Source organism: Clarias gariepinus, chromosome 22 (assembly GCF_024256425.1).
Source record: "Clarias gariepinus isolate MV-2021 ecotype Netherlands chromosome 22, CGAR_prim_01v2, whole genome shotgun sequence".
NCBI lineage: Eukaryota > Metazoa > Chordata > Actinopteri > Siluriformes > Clariidae > Clarias > Clarias gariepinus.
This window is the reverse complement of record NC_071121.1, coordinates 5,366,075-5,392,243: the sequence shown is the minus strand read 5'-3', so window position 1 is coordinate 5,392,243 and position 26,169 is coordinate 5,366,075. Positions and strand designations below refer to the sequence as shown.

Sequence of the window (26,169 nt, the reverse complement as noted above, 5' to 3'; positions counted from 1 at the left end):
AATAAAGGACCCATATGGAAAAAATAACCAAACAATAGTGTACAGGAATGTAGCTTCGAGGTGGCGAGAACAGCTGGAGTCTCTCAATATGAGCAGATAAAAAGACTTCTCTCTCTCTCTTTGAATGGTCAGACCTATTTATTATAAAACACTATGACAATTTGATATACAGTATACAGTACACATGATCCCATACAATTCCCTACAACCACAGAATGGAATCATGGATTTTGCTTCAAATTAAGTTCATTTCATAATAGTGTTAGACTGCTTTATTTTCACAGTTGTAGTCAAATCCAAATCATGACATAAGGTAGTGTGCACTTAAATCAGAAGTGCAAAGTACATACAGTAGTGGCACAGCTAGCATAAATATATACTTCTTAAAGATATATTATATCCACTCACAAAAGAGAATACACCCTTCTAATTTTAGCAAACATTTTAGTTTATCTTCTCAAAGGAGAATACTATAGAAATGAAACTTTTGAAAATAACTCAACATACAGCCTTTTTTTTTTAAAGTTTGTGTCTAAAATCCAGCAGCTCCGTGATATCATTATTTATGGATGAGTGGAAGAGGATCCAAGCAACAACATGATGGTAAATTCCAGGCCCAGGAGGATTAAGGCCGTGATAGATAACAACAGTGCTCACACAAAATATTCACCCTGTGGACACTTGGGGTGTACTTATTTTCGTTGCCAGTTATTTAGACAATAATGGCCGTATGTTGAGTTATTGTTAGAAGATAGTAAATATGTACTGTAATAAAAGCTATATAGTATAGTATTACTATAGAATTGTCCCTTGAGAACATATAATAAAGTGGTGTACTTACTTTTTTGAGATGCTGTATATATATATATATATATATATATATCGGTAAATGTATGAGATACACTGTCTGGCCAAAAAACACTTTGCGAAAGACATGTGGTCAGAAAATAAAATTAATAGGTGGAAATTTTAAACAGGTATGTTTAATACTGAAAGTAAGAGCATTTCGGCAACATTGTGTGGCAAAAACATTTAGTCAGCTGACGACCTGAATGGACTGAATGACCAGGTTATCACATCTGTGGAGTTTTTCTTCCTTGACGAGACAGACATATTCCAGAACTCAAATTGTGAAAGTGTGATTCCGGGGCATGAGGAATCATTCTTACACACTGCATGCCATAATTAAAGCTAAAGATGTGACTTTTTTTTTTTTTTTGGCCAGGCAGTGAATCTCTCATTATAAGATTATTATTAAACAAATATAAGATAATTCAATCCATCATTCATTTTAAATATAGTCTTCTATTGATATGTATACAGAAATAAATTTTTAAATGAGCTAAATTATTTAACAGTATTATAACAAGTGAGAACATTAAAATAAACCGGATTAAAAAAAGTATACAAAATCATTTTCTGCCTATAACATGATGGAGCATCCAAAAGAATTCACACGAGAGAGGGAAAAGCAATAAAACCTTCAATTATAACAGGGATGTGTAGACTTGTCATATTTACTGTATGTATAGTGATCTTACACCATTATTTATTTTCCTATAGCAGCATGTACCAAAGTCTTCCATTCTTCTTATACTACAGCAGTCTGTCCAAATAAGTGTTTTTGCCATCATTTATTTTTTTTTATTACAACTTTTCCCTTTCCAGTCTTATTGGCTTTCAAAACACGCAGCTTGTGACAAATATTTTAAAGCTCTAACACTGGAGACTCCTTCCAAAAAAACACTAAATAGCCATTAACGTTCACCAAATTTCAGGACAAATTTAATATGTTGCTATTTAAACAATAATGGACTAGAAAGAGTGAATTAATCTAGAATAATAATCAACACCTTTTGACCAATCAGATTGAAGAACACTGCTGTGGTATAATGAGAAACATTACAATTTTTGCCTATATTGTTTTCACATGATAAGATTTTTTTAAGTACCGTAGGAAATTTTAAATACAATTCTGTTTTTATATGGATAAAAAATAATAATTAATAACAAATTTTACAAGAACAATAAACAATTTAGATTACCAGGATATGTAGCTGTGACCTAAAGTTGGCCTGTATTAGAGATTTCCCACATTCCCAAATTTAACCCTGAACCAAAGATCTGGAAATAGTAAAAAAACAAACCAAATAATTTTAACCATGCTGGAAAAAATTTGAAATATAGTTCTTAAGTTACCAGTAAAGCTGGACTGTACGAGTTTGTAACTACTTCGTACCTCTTTGTTATGGATTTTACCATAAAAATGTGCCAAATCCCTTGTTTAGTGTTGACATGGACGGCTTTAGTTGTCAATACTTGAGTGCTTGAAAAAACCTCTCATAAAGAGAAGCATAAAATACACTTAAAAGCTGTGCACCTTAAAAACCCTGTGCACCAAACTAATAAAAAGTACGCTTTACAGGTAGTCCCCGACATGCAAATGAGTTTTGTTCCGCGAGCAGGTTTGTAAGTCTAATTTGTCACATACGCCGTTGACACTAATATACAATGTAAAGCATACCAATTTACTTGACTAAATTACTGTCCCCTTTCCCCACACTGCCATCATGTGGCCAAAAAACATAATCGCGCCTAAGAAAATTAATCTCACAGTGAAATGTAACAGTGTTGTATCTACACCTTCGAATTGTGAGGGGAATCGTGGACGCCATTTTGTCCCAGAGCTGTTTTCCACTGTATTGGACTGAGGCTTTGTAAATCGGGGGCTACCTGCGTACGGTGACACTTATTACACAAGTCTGGGTCAGCTTCTGTAGTTATCCATATGATGGATATCAGGGTGAGGAATCATAGCACGTCTAGACAGTTCTTGACAATACATAGCAAATTCTGAGGTGTCGTAGATACTCAAGTTTGTAGGCACTTTGTTCGTATGACTTGGAGTCAGGAATGAGTACATTTACGTCCTTACTCGATTACAGAATTAATGTATTTTGTACTTTGAGTAGTTGTATTAATTTTATATGTTACTCCAGTCAAAAGTACAGAAAATATTCAACTGGAAATTGACACCTGCTGACTATTATACATAAGTGCGTACGTCCACGACATCAGAAGTGGAGCTGGTTGCAGACAGCGACAAAAGAAACAAGTTCGGGAAGAAAAAGAGAGATAGAGAGAGAGAAAGAGAGAGAGAGAGAGAGATTTTTTTATTTACTATGAAAAAGGTTGCTGTGAGTTAATACACACCGTGTACTTTTGTTACTTAAGTATATTTTAAGGTGAGTACTTTAACTCTGGTACACAAGTAAATGGAGGAGTTTTACTTGAGTAATATTTGCCCTAGGGAATCTCTACTTTTATTCAAGTACAGGATTTGTGTACTTTGCCTTTGGTGATGGGAGTCGGTAAACATTCCATAATACATTTACGGTGTTTGGCAGACGCCCTTATCCACAGCGACTATCTTATTACACATCTGAGCAGTTAAGGGCCTTCTTGCTCAAGGGCTCAACAGTGGCACCTTGGTGGTGCTAGTTGTTGAACCGGGGACTTTCCAAAAAGTACTCAAACACCCAGAAAAAAAAACCAATAGATGAGAAATTAATATTAGTCTTTTTAAAAATGAGGTGTTTATAAATACATTATCATAAGTCTTGGTCATTGTAAAGTTTCCCGGTTAGCCATAAACCTACATCTGGTTAGTGAAAACAAATGTGTTGTGAGCATGTGCAGTTACCAGGAGTACATGCATGTGCATTTTTTTACTGCACAGCAGTTGCCTTGGTGCACAGGACAAAAGAAAAAAGAAAAACATGCAACGTAGCATATTTTAGGAATTTTTAACGATTGAAATCGACTGCCACATATCCTAATCGATTGCTTGAAATGCACAGGCGATCAACTGATAATTGATTATCATCGATGATCGTTCCGTCAATAATATGTAACTACATGATACCATTTTATAGCTAATGCGTAGAGAATTTGTAGGTGATTTAAGGCGACGCCACATGGTCAAAAGGCTACGAAAAAAAGCTTGGGAATTTGGGAACACCCCTGAGATTGAGACCATTTACAACAAATAAGTTAAGGTCCTTTTTTTTCTCTTTTAGTTCCCTGCAATATTTATATACAGATTATATTGCTGATATTGTGATCGTGCTACATACTGCTTTTGGGTGAGGTATGGTGAGAGTCATATGCATGATACTCCATTACTCCAATGTTGTCATTTCAATATTTTACACAATATTTTGCTTCCATGTGCTGAATGAAGTCAGAAAGTGTGTGTTTTGTTTTTATTTAGAGGAGGTTCTAGACCAGATTAGGAGGAATCCCTTATAATGTAATTATATAATATATATTTATAATACATAATTCATCAAACTTTGTGAAATAAAATGATCAAATCTATTTAAATCATTATTGTTTTTTAACGATTTAACATAAAAAATTTTTTGTTTGTTTTTTACAAAAAGTCTTTGCAAACATGGTCGTGACAATCCAGCCCTACAGTATTTTTAAAATCACCTACTTAGAAAAGGATTAAGACGTACTAATAATAATAATAAATGACTTCATTTCAGCCTTCACTGCGATGCAGGACAGCGTGAGTGTGACCGCCGTGTCACTGACCAGAATATCTCTCTTAGTTATCCATGTTGGCTCAGCCTCATCACAATCTCTCTCCTAATTTCTATTGATGAGGCTCCATCACACTCTGCATCCTCGTTCCTTGTCGGTTCAGGATCAAACTGCTGCTAGGGATTTCTCTTCCTGCGACAGATCGGTCTTGGGCTTCTTTCTCCATCGGTGGCACAACAGATTACTGTCAAGATGATTCCTGGGGAAATATCAGAGTGAGTGGTAGCTGTACCATCAGGTAGCATTATAATGTTATAGTAAAGTAATAAGTATGATATCAAACAGTTGGGGGGGTGCAGTTACAGGAAAATAATCAACAATGCTGTGGGTTGATGAAGTGGGTTTACAGTTATCGCCATGAAGCTGATTAATTTTCCAGTACATTATGTGTCAGAGTGTTTTTCCTGACACGTGTGTTATTCCTCTTACTCAACAGAATCTTTTACTTACTAAAGCACATCAGGTCATCCATTTTATTCTTTTATGGGGGGATGTTAATGCTGTGTAATGTTGGAAGTTGATTCCTGTGGTCACTTACATAATACTGTAGCATCTATTTAGCAAATCATTCCTTCACCAACCTTTTTTAAATTTCTCGCTCAAACCTAATAGGACAAAAAAAAACTGCTTATGCTAACCATGAAAGTGCAAACTTGTCTGTAGGAATGTTTTTTGAATTAGTTTTACTTTGATGTTAAAGTCACTTTTATAAAGCGCTGACACTGGAGCCTCCTTCCAAAAATGTTATGTTTTCCTCAGAAAACTTTAACAAGTACGCTTGTTTTTTATTTATTTGTAAAAAAAAAAAAAAAAAAGGGCATCAATATAAATCTGATTTGCAAAACTAATTATCCTCAGAGTCGCTTTTTTCAACATTTGAGGAATCAGAATCAAGAACTCAACAGCACTGGTGTTATAAGGTTCTTCATTCCATCTTTCTTACTGATGCAAGGTACACCTCAGACATCCATGTGCTGAAGTCAGACCTGGTTTAGCTCTTCACGCCAAAAGTCCTGGAAATGGAGGCAATGAAGTGTTTGGAACTGGATGGTTAGTCTTTAGAGTTGTTTAACAGAGTTGTTGACATCTTTAACAAGTCTTACCTCATTTCACCTCATTAGTATGTAAAAGGGGACAATGCTATCGTGTAACATGTGCGAGTTTGTGTGTGTGTGTGTGTGTTTTCTCACTTCATGGCAAGCTCTTTGGAGATCTGCTCCAGAGACCGGCCCTTCGTCTCCGGCACGAACACGATGACGAATATGAGCAGCACGAAACTCATGGCAGTGTATGAGAAGATCACACTGGGGAGGCCGATCTTCTCTGCAAGGAGTCACAAACATGAAATGGCTTCAAAGAACTCTTCAACACTTTACAGACAAACTTACTGTAAGTAGTGTGATGAAGATTTACAATACCGAACAAAAGTCTTAGACACATGCATATAACTACTGTAGAGCAAGGATGTCTTTAAAAAAAAGTTTCTTTAAAAAAAAAAACCATAAAAAGCCTATAAAAAGCAGTATTTAATTAAATACTTAATATAATTAATATAAATATTAATTAATGAAAAAGAAGTCAATAATTGGTGTGATGACCTTTTGCTTAAAATATAGTCTTAAGTACAATATTGTGTCCCAATCTTTATTTTTATTGCAAGACCTAATTTAAAATCTCAAACCAGAGAGTTTCGACTCTCCTGTCAAGATCTCAGTCTAAAATTAATGCAACTCTGGAAGGAAAAAAATGATAAGACGTTGTTTAACAGTTACAATGATGCCAACGGTGAATGTGTGCTGTAATCAATGCTAAAGGTAAATCTATGAAGAGGCTGGGAAGTATCGCTGTGAATCTTAAGCAGACTGTTGATTCGAATTCAAGTTGATTTTAGGGAATAAATTCAATTGAATAGCTTTAATGTTTATTGTCTGATTTTTCTCAAGCAGCTATATTCTTACAGATTAAAAACTACTGCACATATCGAACATGCATGAAAATGCTATGTTTCCAACCTTTTCCTCCACAGTCCCGTCCAGTAGGTGGTGGTAATGCATCAACTGCTCATAAGTTTTAGAGTATTTGACATAATTATTTTAAAACCAACCTATCAATTGATTCGTTGAACTGAATCAATCAAAAAAAGGCAGATTAAAGTGTATAATCGATTAAATCACACAGCTCTACCATCAGTGTATATGCCTGTTGAAAGGCTCTTTCATACTTGCATACTACAGGCGCACTGACTTGAACCCTGCAGTGATCACCCCCCCCCGCCCTCTGTGCTGTATGTTTGGGCAGGTGTGAACTTGCGCTCAAGTGCACAATAAAGCTATTATTTGATGGACGACTTTAGAGGACGAACTCTAAATCCGATATAAGATCCTGACTTATTAGTGAAAAGATCACTTACTGTACAACTGTTTTAATATGCATCGTTATCCTTATGTGGGTCTACTTACAGACTGAGTAAACCGAGACTCATGACAGCTTTAAAAACACTAGCACACTCTCCCCTTTACTGAGTAAGTTCTTGGAGCCTGTAACTTCCAGGAATTCTGTGTGCGTCTTAAAAATCCAGCTAGAGACGCCAGGCTTCGGGAGAAAGTGTACAACCTGACCAGCCTCCTCCAATTTCACTCCCTCTTGCTGTTCCATCATTGTGCAATAGAACACATTAAAGGCTGTTATGGTGATGGCGATTAGTCATGGTGTATGGTCACTTCTCCAGTGCTTGGACTACACAGCTGCATTTCCAGTTGTTGATGTTTTCTGCTTGTTCTCAGCCATTTTTGTGTCCAACTCTGACTTTGAAAAACTTTCACAACATTCTTCCTCTGAACTACAGCAACATCTATTTCCCCAATCAGGAGACACGACTGCGGTAAAAACCATTTGTTTGTGTAATCCCCTACTGTCGTAAAAACATGGTAACATTACTACGTGGCTGCTCTCGAACGCACAAAACACCACATTGCTTGCTGACCAGAATTAAATAAAGCAACACTATTTTTGGCTAAGCAGCGCTGTACACTTTCACGCTAGGTATTTTTTGTTTGGAGGGCTCAGTGTGAAACTTTTCCCCTCACAAACTTTATAAATATGGATTTAAAAAAAAAAAAAAAACTCACAAATATCTCTCTAAAATATAATAGTTCCAAGGTTATCTTTGGCTGCTTTTACATTACCAGTCTGAAGTAACACAAATCAGATTTTTTTTGTACCCTAATATAACACAGGTTTGACAAATCTAATATTTTTCAGGTTGAATCTTTACCTAATTTTCGTGTGTGGTCCTAGATCGGATGCATATCCAATACGCGGTCCTGTGACTTGCACGAGAATGTTCAGATCAGAAGTCATGCGACGTTTCGCGTTGGGTGCTTGTTAACGTCAGTCAGCACTGGCAGCACGGGGATTTCATAGCAGCACTAGCAACATCTGATAAAACACCTAAACCGAGACGTCTGGCTTTCTTCCTTTTTCTAGACCTTAACAAATAGAGCTGATTAACTGCTCGCCGTCATCCAGAGCAAAACCACAAGCATGTTTTTGCTAAAATCACACGCACTGTGTAAAATGAATAAGTCACACAAATATGAGGTGTTTTAACTTATATTGCTCAAACAAAGACATATTGGTGTATGGGTGTGTGCCATTTCAGAAGAGAGACGCGTCCACATTAGATTCAGATAAAAGTCACTTGTAATTATGAACCTCGAACTTCATGACTTGTAATGCAAATGTGGTATATACAGTACAAGCACGTGCAAAGACACCTTTATATTAATACTTCATAATGAAAAAAAACAAACAAAAAACAATAACCTCTCTTTAACTTCAGACAGATTTTAATTAAGAATGTACTGAGAAAAATGGAAGGGATGTGGCTGGTTGAGATCATCGATATCATCATCATCATCATCATCATCATCATCTCCTTCACCATCATCGTCATCATTTGTCAAATTTGAATAAACTTAAACAAATATGAAATCGTGTTAGCTAACTCAAGAATAGAAAAAATGTCTCTTCCCGGGGAAACGAGAGAGTGGACACGCTGGAAAAATGTTCCATATGGTCCATATCAAATTATCAAAGTCAAAGGGGAAAAGTAAAGTGTGGAAAAGCAAAACAACAGTGGCAACAGAAGTGGGATAATGAACCAAAAGCGAGACATTTGCATTTAATAAAGCACTTTACTTATGGTAGGTAAACACTTAATGGGACTCTATCAGGAATGCGATGAATGTGAGACTGTCGAGCATGTACTGCTCCTGTGCAGGAAATATACTGTACTCTATGCAGGAGAAGCTAGATATGGTGGCACAGCTCCAAGAGGAAAAAAGGAAATGTTAGGACTCTTTTAGAAAGGGGAGGAAGCATTTAATGCTTTTTTTATTTTAAAGAAGACTGGACTGGCTGGCTTTCTAAATCCTAAGAGCGGTACTAAGTGGGAACATGTAGAGAAGATAGCGTGTGTGGAAGTGCCAGATAACGCAGATAAAGAGTTCAAGACACAGAACAAGACAAGACAAGATCAGGAAAGGAAGCATTTAAAGTTTTTTAAGTAGGCTGTTAAAAACAAAGAAGAAGAGGAGAATATAAGGGTTAGCATGACTTTAACCTTTGGACACATGAACACTCAGTCATCTGTTTTGTTTATCATTTGCTGATAGCTTTTATGGGTGTTCATTATCATTAGGCAGTAACCATTAGTTATTGCAGGATAATGATTATTTAATTAAAAGCCAATGCTCATTACTTACATTACACAAGAGACTGAATAATATTCTGCCTTGAACCATGAATCATCTTCTTATTTGTCTCCTCATCTAATCCTATCCTTTCTCACACCAACTGACTTCATGTCCTCTCTTACTAAATCCATAAATCTCCTCTTTGGTCTTCCTTTAGACCGTCTGCCTGGTAGTTCCAACCCATCTACTGATATATTCACTATCTTTCCTCTGAGCATGTCTAAACCACCTCAACCTGGTCTCTCTGACTTCATCTCCAAGACATCTAACATGAGTCCCACTGATGGACTCAGTCCTGATCCTATCAATCCTTGTCACTCCCAAAGAGAACATCAACATCATCTCTGCTACCTACAAATCTGCATTATGTCTCTTCTTCAATGCCACTGTCTCACCACTGTCTTGAACAGCTTTTCTTTTAATTCTCGCTGATACACTGTTATCACACAACACACCCGACACTTTTCTTCATCCTTCCCAACCTGCCTGTACACGTCTTTTCACCTTCTTTCAACAATCTTCGTTGCTCCAAACTGTTGAGCCTAAGTCCTGCACCTTCTTTACTTGTAGCCTCCTCCTTGTAGCCTCTTTGTTCCACTTGGGTCCTTCTTATTCACACTCATGTATTCCTGTCTTGCTACAGCTAACCTTCATTCTTCATTCCTACCTCCATCTCTCTCTCTGCCAAGTTGTGGTTGGAAGGGATGGTCTGCTGGGTGATACCTCAATAAGAGCAGCCACAAGACTAACAACAATGATGCATTGATAACATTTTCCAACACATCTGTTCTGACTATCATTTGAGACCACATCAGCTTTTTAAAGACTTTTACAGAACGACAGATGCTTTGGAAATCATTTCAAATTCAGTTTCTTTGGTTTCCATCTGTGTCTAGTCTGGGAGATGCTGAATAGAAAGCTTTAAATCTGTCCAAGCCAGTGAACCAGTGACTGTTATTTAGGCTCATTGTGCAGAACTTTCCATGTATGGCGAGCTGCATGCCTAAAAGCTTTTTGGCTAAATTCTGCTCGAACTTTGAATACAGACAACAGAAAAAGGTTGCGTGAACCAAGTGCTCCTCCATTTCAGGCTTTATATTTCGAATCCAGTACTGTGCAAAAGTCTTGAGCCCCCACATTTCTTTATATTTTGCTTCCAAGGAGTTTGTATTTTTAATGTGGTGTTGAGGAATAAATATCCAGGCTTCCTGAAGGATTTTTTTGGCTCTCATTTCCAGTCAGTCCATGCAGTTTAGTTTAAGAGCCTGAATGTTTTTGTAATATGCTAGTTTTTACAAACATTTTCGGAAAGCCATACTTATAATAGTCATGTGACTAGTGCTCATTGTATTCTATACATATAATAAAACTGTAAAGTTGGCGTGTCTGTACATTGAAGATATTTGTGAAAAAAATTGTTTGGGGTGACGTTTGTTCGTGCAAGCATCACGTAAAAACTACTAAAGGGTTTTTGACAGGTGTACAGTATTTGGCCGAGCTTGAGGTAACATTTAGGCTTTGTTTTATTGCAATCAACCAAAGTTTTGAAAAAAACGTTTTCGAATTTGAAATTTTAATGGAAAATCCCCTTACAGTATATCATAAAAAAATCGACCATGAAAAAATCATTAGCTCATCTTAAAATTCAACAGATGGCGCTGTACATTTTTAATATGTGCTTATGAGTTTGTATTCCGTGCAATTCACGGTAACATAATTTTAGGTCTTTCCAAACTGGCGCTGTACATTTTGTTAAAACGCGCTTACTGTATGAGTGTGCGATTAAATTCCATGCGAAAGAAGTCGTGAGCACACTTTCCATTTTCTATTTTAATATAATTAGAGACAGTTCCTGAAGAAATTGTAAAACGTTTAGCGAAGAAAGGATGTAAAGTGGCATCAAACTCTTTATAATGAAAGTAGATAACAGGATTGCATTTTATGAATTTTTTTTCTTTACACATTTCACATACATTTGCGTAAATTAATCTTCTCGTTATTTGCACTGCTGCAGGTTATGCACATTTCGAAACAAATATTTCTCTTTTATCATTTTATATCTAAATCATATTTATTTAGTTTATTTTACAGTCCCAAAATCATTTTGTGTTATGTTATATTTCATGTAAGCACAAAAATCATAGGGGGTCAAAAGATAAGACAAATTAATCTTCAAATGAGAAATTGTGCATGGGAACTAAATGCAAGTACGAACTAAAGTTGTGACCAGGGAACTGAGAGAAATTCAGACCACAAGCACAATTGTCACCACACCGTCACTTGATAAACCCCTCCTCTTTATGTGCAGTTTAGCATTTCTCTGCAGAATCAGGCTATTAGACTGATCAGTTCATGCAAAATCACCATAAGCTCTTTGCATATTCGACTAAAGTATCTGTAGATAATGCGGCTTGCCTGTGAGTGTGAGGAAGGTCATGGATATGAGCAGGTTTATGGCCCAGTTGAAGGCAGAGACCACAGACACGGCTTTTCCTCTGATCCCGGTGGGAAAGATCTCGCTCAAAACCACGTAGACCACTGAAACACATATATACATATAATATATACACCCTGAGTGCACAAGTAAAGTGCATGCAACTCTCATCACGCATCATGTAATTCAGTTACAACTAATTTTACTGACTAAACTTAAAAATTACAGTCAATATATGTACAGCTGTGGGTATTATGGCTATATGTGAGCCAGGAGGAAAAACAATATCCTGACTTGAGTGGAATTTTTAGGTCTGGCTAATAATTAACCAAAATTTATAGCCATACAGTTGTGATGTTTCTACGCCTGCCGTATTAATAAAAACCCATGTTATAAACAGACACAATGATTTTCTTTTGTCTAAACTGGTCAAACAGAAACAGGGGGAAACTAAAAGAATATTTAGGCTTGTTTTTCATGGCAAGAGTTTGTCTGTGCAGTGTTATAAAGATACATCACAATTATGGTATAACGTGTGGTGCTTTTTTACAGAAAAATCTCAGCAACCTTTTATTTACAAGCTGCTTATTTCAGAAAATATTAAGAGATTTTACAGGGAAATTAATTGCACTGGGGCGCTGCTGAGCTGGTAATGGGGTAAGGTGTTGAGTGGAAGTCTCTGACTAATTGATGTTGCCATTATTTTGCATTTTTCAATTATCGATAAGGCACGATTGATTTGTTCCATGGCCAGTACGATTGCCCCATGCCCTCTCTCTCACTGGCCTGCTTTTACACTAGTAAGAATGGTTAGTACCAGAGTACACCAGAGTATTAAGGCATCTCAGATACAGTAGGTGGCAGTATGCACCTAGTTGGTTTGTGAGCCACCAGTAACCATCACTGCGTTCCATTCTGAAGTGTACTTCACAGGGTGCTCCCTACTGAAATAAAAAGTAAAAGTACAGGAAATGCCGGTGATGGGAACTTCCCTCGACAAAATTCCACCATTCGGGACCCTGCAAAGTCACCAGCACAGACGTCACTTTCGCCGTGCGTTACCATGGTGACATAAGCACCTCAGATACCTGTTGTTGCTATTTTGCTATTTTTTTGTAGTGAAATATTTAAGAAATACTTTAAAAAGAAGTTTAAAAGACTGACAACATTTATTGAAACAAAAACTGATAACATTATAAAATGTATACTATTGAAACGAGTATAAGTTGTAAATAAATTAAAAGATCTACAGAGATTATTTTTATAGACTATATACAGTAATACTAAAGATTTCTCGATTCAATTAAAATTTAGATTATTTTGTCCTATTAATATGACGTTGACCTCAATACTAATGATAATTAATATATAAATCCCTTTTTCGAGCTCCATTTTTTAAACGATCCAGCCAGACGCAATGATTGATGGGAAAGTTTTCATTCCCTTTCCCGGTGACGTGGAGACCAGTTGTTCAGTTGTTTTCTACACAGTTCGCGGTTCCCTTTGAACTTAGCAGTTTCACTGCCTGCGGTTTGAAATCAAACTTAACATGGCAGAAAACAACGTATCCTTAAAGTACTGTAGTATGCGTTTATATCTGATGCAGACGATAGAGAATATGGGATGAGACAGGATCGGTGCCCAAGACTGTAGTGTGAAAGCACCTTTACTCGTACATATTTTGAATGCATATTGAACACTGCAGGTAGTCATGATGTAAAATATGGTCAGAAAACCAAAATCCAATGAATTAATAACAAAAAAAAATAACATGTTGAATAATTTAGGAACTTTTCCATTGCACATGAACAATTTTTGAATACTTTATGTCTGATGTGAACTGGCTTTAAAGGAGACTGGCTTTTTTTGTTTTGTTTTGTTATTTTTAGGCATTCGGATGGGTCTCCAATGTGTGTGGCTTAGACAAGCAGATTAGAGGAAAATTTTCCCCTATTGTGACCTCATAAGAGAAGAGATTCTCTCCTTTTTCTTCTCTGGGGGTGTAGCTGAGCAGTAGCTCATTTACACGCATACCGAAACAGCACACTTGGAAAAGAAGTGAACCAAAGGTAGTTCGTAGTATTAAAAAAATCATTATCTGAGGGGTATCTTGGGGGAGAGCTCTGCACATTTAAAGGTTAAGTTACAGAGCTTTATTTACTTATTGATTCATTGAGGGGGGTCATTACTTAGCTTTGCATTGCCATTTTGTTGGCCTTCTTACTGAAACGGATTCCATGGGAGAATACACTTTTTATGCACTTTAAGTAAGATGTTTCTCTTGTATAAAGTGTTAGCGGACTTACTTGGTCCGAGGCTGAAGGAGAAAGCTGCCACATAGATAAGCAGACTAACCAGAGAGATCCATTTCAGGGAAGGAGACACCTCACTCATGGACACGGATTCTAGTGAAATCTCAGATCTCTCTTTCCAAGTATCGCCTGCTGGGGTTCCAGAGTTCGTTACTGCTGCCCTGTGGTCCTGAGTGGAGTTTAAAATCCAGGGTACCTGAGTGTATTTAAAAGGGTTTATGCGAAGATGAGTGTTATTCTGTTCTGACAAAAAATCAGCACGGTGTGCGTTTGTCCTAATGCTAGCATCATGTCCCCTCCACATCAGGGTTTGATTGAGCTGGCCTGGATTCTGACACAAGCTGGCTACTTGAGTTTGGCTATGTAGTGTTACGCTGCCCAGTGCCGCCGTCGACAACGTCATGACAACGGCACCGACGCACAGAAAAGCCTTGGGTCCGACCCGGTCCACTAGTAAGATTGCTGGGACTGTACCAATCAGTTTAACCACACCGAGGCCGGTGGAAGCAAGTGTAGCAGCCTCGTTACTGTGGAATCCCACCCCGCGCAGCACGGTGGAAGCGTAGGCCAGAAGGTTGGGCTGTCCGGTAGCCTGCTGGAGAAACACCAGTGCCATTCCCACAAACATTCTCCTCCGCATATTGGCCCGGGAACGAAAAAGATCCAAAAAGCCTTGCTGATTCTCAGCGCCCAATGCTGCCATGATGACCTTTAGCTCTTCCTCCACCGCATCCGGGATGGTCCCTCGTAACTGGGCTAGAGTTTTCCGTGCCTCCTTCTGTCTGTGCTTTGTCAGGAGAAAGCGTGGACTTTGGGGCAACACAGGCATGATGGCCATCTGCAGGCATGCAGGTACCAGAACTCCACTTAAAATGAACCTCCAACCGTCCACTATTCCTGCGAAAACCCAACTCAGCCCAAATCCCAGGAGGACACCCAGGACCACCATCAGCTCGTACACACATACGCATCTCCCACGCCAGGCAGCGGGCGCCACCTCTGCTATGTACAGACACGACGCTGTGCCCGAGAGTGCCACGGCCATTCCCACCAAGACACGGCCCACCACGAGCGTCCAGAAGGATGGAGAGCAGATGCTCAGCAGCGTGCCGCACATGCACAGCGCTGCCGTGAGGATGATGGAAAAGCGGCGTCCGTAGCGGTCCACGACGGTGCCACCTACCACTGAAAGCAGGAACGCTCCGAGCAGCAGGGCACCCACGGCTTGTTCTTGCTGCGGGCACGAGAGCGCCAGAACCTCCCTGAGCTGAAGCAGTGCTCCGGAGATCAGACCCATCTCGTAGCCCAGCATGAGTCCACTGAGGGATGCCATGGACACCGCGCACCCCACCAGCACTGCTCCACAACCTGCACAGACCACAGTTACACACAATGAAACAAGAAAGGTCAAAATCCCTTATAGTGTAACATAAACCACTTAGCAACTGTATAAGAAATGTCAAAAATAAACATTGTATCTTATATTAAACACTAAACAACAATAGATGACTCAAGATACTTTTCCTGTTCCTGGAAGTTTCTTCTGATGGTGTGTTTTGCCCAGGTTGCTGTGTGTTGTTCTTTATACTTACACACATGGTCTCATGCTTGCTTGCAAAATTCGGTTCATTAAGAAATTCATTTGAAACTAAGATAAGGATTTTTAAAGATATCTTTCTTTAGGTTTATGAGAATATTAAACATGAGTACTATTGCATATTAAAAATTAATAGTAATACCCCTGTATTAAATTTATAATTATGCATTTATATAATACATTTTTATATGGTAAATATTTGGACTTTCAGTGCCACGTTTGTACAAGTATGTATGCTGCATATACATTTTGCATATAAGGCGATGAACCGTACCCCAGTTTCCTGAAAATAAATTTCCATACCCCTGTTTTTCTATAAGGACCTCACTCTGTCCAATAAACACTAGGTTTTGTGCTTAAGAGGTTATTACCTCTTAAAAAGCTTAGTCCTCATCTTATAATACGTTTTAATAAATCTGAAGGAAAAAGCTCCAAAACAATGACGTCTTTAAATTAATTAGTAAAACCAGTGATCTGGATCTGTACAGAACAAAAGATAAAGATATGTACAGCAACAATGAAATGATGTTATATTTACTGTTGTCAAACATCAGTGAAACAACACAGTTCCTGTTGTAGTAATTTACATTTTGCACAGTTATAAACCCTTGGCCCCTCACTAGACTCACTTTTTTCTTTAAGTTAATTAGACAAAAGAAATTTAGCTTGCCATGTGACTGAGAAACTGGCAACCAGAAGAACTCCACAGATGTCAATAACCTGGTCATTCAGTACGTTCAGGTCGTCAGCTGACTGCATTTTATTGCCACATAACGTTGTTGAGTCTAGACCTAAGCAACTCAAGCAACTGTGGGCTTAACTGTATGTATAATGGGTACGTTATGGGTATTTTTTTTGTGACTTCCTTCTCACCCTGACGCGCCAATAGTGGGTCAGTCGGGACTCATCAGACCACATGAACTTTTCCATTGCGCCAAAGTTCGATCTTTATGCTTCCTAGCAGACTGAAGCTTTTTTTTCTAATTAGAAATCTCACTAACTGATCTGACTAACAAGTGTTTGTTTTATGGCCACACAGCTGCTATAAAAACTTAATCCTGTCACTATATATACTCACTAACATTGCTCTGATTTCTATCGACTAATGTCAAAAATGCACAACAGATTTTTAACCATGCACCTTCCCTAGGTGCATAAGGGTTTTTTCCCCCACAGCTGTTTCCCTGCTGCCCCCACTGGGTCTCACACACACACACAGAACTAAATAAACTTACTCTGTCTATCCCTACTTACTTTGCACTGCTCATAATATACTACTATACACTCTATAAAGAATTGCACCACTCATAATTCCTGCTCATAACTCATTGCACATAAACTGTAAATACGCAGAATTGCATTATTCATAACTGTTGGACATATTGTATATAATAACCTGCCTCTTTTTACACTCCATTACAATTTGCACACATGTATAAAACCTACATACAATATCTTCATTGCATATATCAATTAATCATTACACTTATTGTACATAACTCCTTCTTTGTGTACTGTTTACATACGCGAATAATTTTTATTATGATATACAATAGCATCCTTCATTGTATCCACCTATGATCATTTGTACTCATTTTTTATTTCTCCCTCTGTGTGTACTGTTTACATATGCAAATTATTTTGCATTGCAACAAATGCACTTCGGATTGGATGCTAACTGTATTTTGTTGCTTTGTACCATACATGTGCAGTGACAATACAAAGTATTAATATACAAGTTTAATCTAATCTAATCTATTCATCTCTATTCATAAATTTTTTTAAACATGTTTTTATAAAACACATAACACAACTTACACACATCTTTTTTTCTAATTGAGTCCTCGACTTGAATACTAATAAGTTCCATTCCAGGAGCACGCTCGTAAGTCAGATTCGTTCATAAATCTGACAAAGTAAGTTTTATACACCTTTGACATGAATATACAATGTAATGCATTGAAAAAAAACAAATGCAAAGGTTTGGTGTTTTGGTTCCGCATTATACTCTCATGAGACAACACCTTTAAATTGCGAGGGGAATCCCTTTGAACGAGGAATCCAGGCAGAGGACGACATTAAGGATTTTCCAAAAATAGAATTATTTACCAACAGGACATCCTTACTGGAAAACCATTGTCCATCATCGTGCTCCCGGACTGATTCGTTGAAGCCGATGAGGCCGACTCATTTCTCCCGCACCTCCACACGCACACACATACGATATCCCGGACTTTAGACTTTTGATACATTTACTTAGACACTGAAAATAGTGTATATTTATATAGTTGTTAATATTGGTATCTGGTGCATTGCAGTGTCTATTGTTTATACAATACATGTGAGGTACTTCCACAATTTGCTCGCATCTAAGAATATTCGTAGATCCATGGTCTGTTCGTATCTGCGGAAATTCATAACTCGAATGTTCGTAATTCGGGGACTTAGTAGTTTTCTCCACTTATAAAGTATTTCTAGGCTTGTCTTCCCAAGGCCCAAAGCGCTGTCTTCTCAGTGCACAACACACTAATCACTCACTTGTCTCTTTCTATTGAGTACGTTAACGGCTGCTGTGTTTAAAGGCAACTCTAGCATGTTGGTGTCTCTGACGCAGAGATCAGCAGGTGCTTTGTGTTTCTCTACCTTTATCAGGCACTCGTAATCATTATAACCTAATCATCAGCTATAAAGGTCTACACACCAATTACGACAGAATAATAGATATAATAAATTACTGGCAAGCAAATGATCAGCTATGAATTCTGAAGCAACACAGCGATTAGTGCTGACTGAGGGAATTTTCTTTCACTACACTAGGGTTGATACGGTATAATGGATGGTTACCTCACTGATAACTTTGATTAAAGTCATACTATCAGGAAAAGAATATGCATATACAGTACATTTCTGACCCTGACAGGGAAGAAAAACATGAGAATGCATTTAACAAACAAATAATTACCCGTACTAACAAAGAAAAATGAAAAAACATCTACTGTACATTTTCTATAACACCATTTTTCACAATACTAAATAATATTTCCATAGACATTTATATTTTTATCAACAAAAAACACATTTGCTAAATTGTAGCTAATTTTTTTTTTATTCAATTTAATTTTCAGTTTAGATGAAACTTGGACAACTTAAATTTCACATCAAAAGACATAAACCTGATGAACATGAAACTATTGCAACATGAATTTGACATGGTTATGGCCACTAAAGATTTTTTACTTTTTAAGCTTGTATCAAAAGCTTGATACAATGCATCTCTCATGCAAAGCACTGAGGCAGCCCAAGAACTTTAAAGGTATACATGTTAACAATATTTATTGGACAGATTACAAAAAGCAATTTTAAGTGAATAATACAGAATTTTTATAGGTCATATGCTTCTAGAAGCTAACACCAATTTTAGTATCAATATTCTATGAAAATACAATTAATTTGCATTTTAATTATTATTGTTGTTTGAAACGAGATTTTTAGGGAAACAAGATTGATCACTTTCATCTTGCATAAACTTCAGGAGTAGCTTCTTTGACACACACATACATTTTCTGTATTATATAGATATCTATAAAAGAAAGAAAAAATCAGCACCAATACTGTGTTTTGGTCGACCACCAATTAGCCTAATCTTCATGTCTTTGGACCTTGGGAAGAAACCGGAAGTACCCAGAGAAAATCCACCAAGCACGGATAACATGCAAACTCCATGCACACAAGCCCAAGGCGGGAATCGGACCCTCGACCTTGGAGGTGCGAGGCCACAGCGCTAACCACGACGCCACAATGCTATCAAAGAAAAAAAATGGGGGAAAAAAAGGAGACAAACCTGTCTAACAACATGTCTGTTTCATTTTCTATTTACATTTTATGGCGATTTTTGTCTAACCAATTGAGCACACAAAGCCCACACAGTCTTCCTTCACCTTTAGGCATTCTTTTAGCTTATAATGACAACATGGGGAAAAAAGAAAGTTGCTTTCCAATGCATCTTTTTACTTAAAAAATAATAATAATTTTGTTTCATAACATTTTTTCTTTCTTTTTTTAATGTTTGTAAAGTACTATGAAAAGTATTATTTTTAGGCTAGTTTACTAGTTTATCATTAAAATTTTAAACATTAACCTTTTCTGACGTTACATTGATACCAGAAGTTTTTGGCAGATGGGATTACATCTTGTATGGTCAGTCCCAGAGAATGTCTGCCATTTTTAACAGACCAAATAGATCCATATTTGTTTTGCTCTAGGCGTCTCTCGGGTAGGGCAATTAGCTAAGTCTAGTGTTCGTACAAGTTAAGGTGGGGCTGAGGAATATGAATTGACGTGCTTAGATTCTTTCTTTTATTCAAATGCAGCCTCATTTGTATTTCTTTTGTTTTTTTTACTAATTTCACTGTATTGTATCCACATTTGGTGCTGTATGTTTACCACAGAACTGCTGAATTCTCACATCTGATTGGTCAGCAAGTGTTCATTTTGTGCAATGGCAGTTCTGACAGTAGTCTTATCTACAATGCAAATCACTGGTGTATGTTATTATATTATTGTGTCTTTATACCACAGTTATTTGGTTATTATTGGTTAAAATAATGTTACGGCAGAGCGGGAGCGTGGATGAGCGGCGCCTGAGGGTGGGGTAGAGAATGTGTAATATTGGTTGAAGAGGTGGTGCCGGGTTCATGATCGTAAGGGAGACCACCCTGAGGGCGAGGGTGGCTCTGGCTTTCACAACACAATTGACTTAGTCAACACCATTGAGTTAGGGTTGGACAAGACACTCGATCGTCTAATGGCCCGTCTCTACTGACCAGGCATTCACAGCGATGTCTGCATTTCTAAGCAATTTCTAAGCATAACTAAAAATTAATAAATAAATAACAGAACAGAAGCATATGTGCATGCCTGTAAAGAAGGCAACGCATTAGATGACAGACCAGTTTTCAGACGGAAACAAAAACAACCTAATGTAGACTTCTGGGTTTCGCATGAAAACAAAAAGGAGCGGGTGTGACAGAGTTACTTGAAGAACTCTTGGCATATTCTCCAGCACACTCAGTAAAACCTTACAGCTGTTTTACTTATAAAACTGCACAAATGTGTATCTGACATTACAGATTATTTTTTAAGCATAGAATTTATATACCAAATATTGACTATGTTTATTTTATTAATCTTTATTGCTCTTTACAAAGTTTTCTTTTATGTAGACATGTTTTTAAACGCATCTTTGTTTATGCCATTTATTTTTTAAAGACCTTTGCACAGTACTGTAAGTAAACGGCTTTTAGGTTTTACAGATCGTCTTGGAGAATATGAGTTCTTCTGTTAACTCTTGGTCACACTTGGTCCTTTTTATTTTTTATGCAAAACCCAGGAGCCTACTTTAGGTTGTTTTTGTTTCCATCAGAAAACTGGTCTGTCATGTGATGCATGGCTTTCTTTACAGGCATGCAAATATTCATGTTATTTATTTTTTTATTAATTTTTGTTTATGTTTTATTTATGTTATTTATTTTAAAAAAATATTATGTTTGGAAATCAGAAACAATTTTATACATAATACAGTCATAAACATGTACAATCATTGTTCTTGAGTATAGAAAAAAAAACAGAGAGAGGAAGCAAGATCATTTAATCTTTTAAAAAGAAGGCAATACACTACCTGTGAGTTATCTCTCGCCTTTCATTCCCCGGAATAGAGTGCTAATTCATATTTGTACCACAAAGTATAGATCTAATCTGATTGGTCGGCTCAGATGATGAGCACTGTTTCCATGTAATTTCATGTGCTTTTTCTAATGCGTTGTTGTTCATACACATGGGCCCCAGCCATGGACACTACACACACAGATTTAAAAATCTGTTTTAAAAAAAGGCTTCTTTTCGTAGTTTTTTTCTAATCATTGACATGGCGACATATTTTTGGTTAGGATATGTTTATTTAACATTTATGGAAGGGATCTTGATTGTAAAAGAAGGAGGTTTATTCATCATTTTTGGAAGGAGTCTCCAGTTCCAATATTCTGAAAGACGTTGGTCAGTCAACTATAAACCTACAAATGAGTTTAAGCTGTCTAGCACAGGAAAGTCTTCTCTATAGAACATGCATTCTTCCTCATAAACAGGACAAGAGAATACCGAACTGAATCAAAAACCCTGAAGAAACCCTGAAGAAAAGATTAGTAAAGTCCATGTGTGCTCGATCAGAATAACTGAACATAGTTAGGAAAGTAAAAACTCCCTTTATTTCTCTATATAATGCCCGGCTAAACTTATCCCAGCTTTTGACTAGTGCAAGGAAGTTTTCTCAGTCATGATCAGCCTGCGTCATATCTAAAACACTGGCCTCCCCTTTCATTCAATGAAATAAAGGAATGGTTCGATCACCAAAGGTATTTTGTTTTTGCAGGACAATGCACAGCCCACTGCACCACTTGCACAATACAGGAATTCAAACAGTTGCAACTCGTATAATCTTGAACTCATTCCAAGCCATTTCCACATGTTTGGGCCATTAAAAGAGTTCCTGGGAATTTCAGGCATGAAGCACGAAGTCCGATCACGCCTCTGACCTACTGAGAAAATTTTCTACCTTGATGGTATCCAGGCACTAGTGAAACACTGGGATGAATGCATTAGTGTAGCAGAGGATTATATAGAGAAATAAAGGGAGTTTTTACTCATAACGGTGTTATTTTCTGCACAAAACACAATGTACCGGTTTGACTCTATCGTCCCTCAAATACAATTTTAAAATTAATGACCCTGAACATGTCAGACTTGTTTACGGTCATGATTTAGGAATGGTGCATTGACACAATGCCGAGAATGTTCACGCAAATCAAATGAGTTTAAACCAAAATAATCTCTATTAATATTATAGTCGCCGTTACTCTTAATATATAGAGCAATTCAGTCTTCTATCTTCTCTGGACGAACTGGTATGTTCAGTTAATGCACATGGCCTAGAGCTGCCTGTATAAAGAGGTTGATGATGAGCTGACTAGCTTTAAATATTTCCCACAGTGGGTCAGCAAACACACTAGCGAGAAAACGAGATAAGCTTGCAAGTGCGAACTTGTGAATAGAACTGTGTGCAGGATTCTGTGAATTTTTTTCTCTTAATTTTTTTGTGATTATTTGTTTAAGTGATTATTCTTGCACCATTAAGTCTTAAAGAGTCCCAGCTAACAATTTTAGGCTTTGTATATTGATTTATTGTTTTTAAGTACCTTTTTGCTTAGCTGACGTTTTAAGAACATTAAAAGAACATTGAAACAGAACCTTCTGAGAACCTAAAGAGAGCATTAGTGAATGTTCTGGCAATGTTCTCTGTAAGCTGTGCTATGAATGTAGTTATAATTCTTCTTATTATTTTTATACAGTCATGCATAGCGCTACTTTATTTAATTAAGTTCTAATTTTCATTCACGGTTTACTTAAAGGCATCAGTCAAAAGCTAATAATGGTACATATTCGCACAACATGACATATTTGAACAGATGGATTGCATTCAAAAAATAAACATGTGCTGCCATCAGCTGCAGAGGCTACGGCTACAAAAAAAAAAAAGGCAAAACCCCTGCAAAACCTGCTTTGGAGCTTTCACTGTGAGGAGATACCTGGCTGTCTGTGCGCTGTGAGACGAATAATACCTGTGCGTGCAGGTGCAGTTTTCTCATCCTGCCCGTCTGGTTCCGCCTGGTTCAGTAGGTCAGATGTCGCTCGGTTGCTCTCAGCCAGAGGGTCCATTCTCTCCCGCCGGGTCCGTGCAGCTGCAAAATCAGAAACGTTCTAAGAAACTGCAGAGACTTTTGTTTTTAGGTTCAAAATGATTATACACTCACTGGCCACTTGAATAGAAACACCTGTACAGCTGCTCATTTTTACGAGGATATCCAATCAGACACTTATGCAGCAGCAGGTCAGTAGGTTCAGATCAAGAGCTTCGGTTACCGTTCACATCAGAATAGGGATGTTATCACTGTGACTTTGACCGTTGCATGGATGTTGGTACAAGACGTTCTAGTAGGAGTGTTTAAAAAATTCACACGCACAGCATTCTGTAGAGAATACAATGTGAGCGATAGTGCTGTTGATAAAGGTGGACAGGTGTTGGTAATAATAATAAAAAATAAAAAATGTCCAGGGTAAGTGTAAAATCTGATCTGAATAAGGATGTCAATAAAGGATTCGTACTATCCTCTCTTTAGTACAACAACATTCCAGGAAGCTCTTTCGACGAATTCTAAAAGTACACCCAGCAAACATCATTTGTCATGTGAGCAACAAATTATATAAGAGTTTTAAAACGAGGTGCATGCACTGAATGTATGGAATTGTTTAAGTAATATGTAATGTTTTTAAAATATGCACAGATAAGAAATGAACATTTGTTTAGCAAAATTTACTTCTCTGCACGTATGTTGTTAGTCTTTCAGCAGCTCTGGTCGAGGGGTTGCCAGAGCGGACAATCCGATCCGGACATAACTTGGCACAGGTTTTACGACGGATGCCCTTCATGACGCAACCCTGCCATTTTATACCGCTTGGGACCGGCACTGTATCCAGTGGCTGGGAATCAAACCTGGGCCTTCCGCATGGCAGGTGAAAAGAACTACCACTGAGCCACCAACCTTTGTATATGGTCGTCTCTTGCACTCATGATAAACTTGTGTTAACAAGAAAATTTGATGTTAAGCAGGGAACTGTTTCATTCTGTAAGGTACAGAGACTTTTGGGACACCCAAGATGTCCTGTGTCTGTAATTTATACAATTGATATAGAAGATAAATGAATGAATGAATATAACGGCTACAGGCTAATTGGGAACGCCAACTAACCTAATCCGTATGTCTTTGGACTGTGGGACCAAACCAGCCAAGCACGGGGAGAACATTCACACAAACAGAGGTGGGACTCGAACCCTTGACCCTGGAGGTGCAAGAGCAACGGTGCTAACCACTACACCACCGTGCCACCACAATCGATTTAACTCATCCAATTTTACATATTTGACATATAACTACTCACACTCACTCATTCATTCATTCATCCATTATCATCTATACCGCTTTATCCTATATACAGAGTCTTGGAGAGCCTGGAGCCTGTCCCTTTGGACTTAGGGTATAAGAGGGGGTACACCCTGGACAGGGTGCCAATCCATCACAGGCATACACACACACACACACACACTACAAGGAACTTGGGAACATCTTACCTTGCATGTTTTTGAACTGTGGCTATAAACCCACCACCGTGCACTAAACCCTAAGATGGGAATCGAACCCTCACCTTCTCCACCGTACCGCCACGAGAAAAACAACCCTGTCCAAATAGGACCCTAGATGGCCTTTTTTTTTTAGGATTATTTTATTGTTTGTTTGTTTGTTTGTTTTTGGTCAAGTCTCAAAAAGGTAAATAAAAACTTACCTGAAAAACAAAAAACACATTTTAAAACATATAACTTAATAAACAACCAATTGAACTTAGAAACCAAAACAGACTTGTGATTAGTGGAGCTCCAAAATAACACACACACACACACACACACTCAGGACAAAACTACCAAGGTCAATTCAACTTTCTGGCAAGAATTAAGCAAAAACAAAGTGTTTTTACTTTTTAAAGTTGCAGGAATCAGTCCTGTTATGAATCAGTCGTGTAACATTATAGACAGAGCTGTTCTCTCTCTTCACACACACACACACACACACACACAGCATGTTTAATAAAGAAAGGAAGAAAGGAAGTGCATTCAATTGAAATAAAACTCGTGCTAGAAAAGCCATTAAATCATCTCACCTTATAGAACTTTCCCCTTAATGCTCAGGATATCGTTGCCATACTGGAAACCTTTCTTGTCCCCCCGGTTCGTTGTCACTTCCCTTCTTTCCCACCTTACTCTCAGCCCGCGGTCCTAATGGCTCCGGCTACCATCCGCATACTACCCTACTAAAAAGTATGGACAAAAACGTGCGCCCCCACACGTTACCCCTCTGACACCCCGTGCCTGGGTCATAAAACTCTTTCCATACTAGTATACTGGTTTATCCGTAACCAAGGCAACCGGTCACAATGTTACTGTTATTTTTCGGTTGCCTTCTCGTGCACTGTGCAGTACGCTAGTACGCACTACTCGCCTGTTTTGTTTTGGCCAGCGATGTTGGCTTGACGCCCCGCCCACTCCAGCACGCGCAGAAAAATAGCAGGCTCCAAGTTAGGAGCTCGCGTACACACACTGAGAGCGAGAGAAAACAGGGTTGCCAGGTTGAGTCTTTTTAAATCGTTTCTGAACGGCTAGGCCTTAAAAACTTAAAACTCTGACTACTAAATCTACAGATTAGACATAAAATTATGACCACCTGCTTGATATTGAGGAACCCCACCCCTTTTTGCCACCTAAACAGTGGCAAAAAAGGACAATGTGTGTTCTGACAC

At 37.9% G+C, this 26,169-nt stretch overlaps 1 protein-coding gene across 1 annotated transcript; it reads right to left on the bottom strand.

The window, feature by feature from the left end:
- Positions 1 to 133: 133 nt before the first annotated feature.
- slc2a12 (solute carrier family 2 member 12) lies at positions 134 to 25,818 on the bottom strand. The gene is made up of 6 exons (XM_053482510.1): positions 25,534 to 25,818; positions 23,382 to 23,501; positions 14,109 to 15,482; positions 11,784 to 11,906; positions 5,802 to 5,934; positions 134 to 4,810 (listed from the first exon to the last, which is right to left on the bottom strand). Exons 2-6 carry the CDS (start codon positions 23,476 to 23,478, stop codon positions 4,717 to 4,719), a joined length of 1,821 nt encoding a protein of 606 aa, XP_053338485.1. The 5' UTR covers positions 23,479 to 23,501; positions 25,534 to 25,818; the 3' UTR covers positions 134 to 4,716.
- Between the last annotated feature and the right edge of the window lie 351 nt (positions 25,819 to 26,169).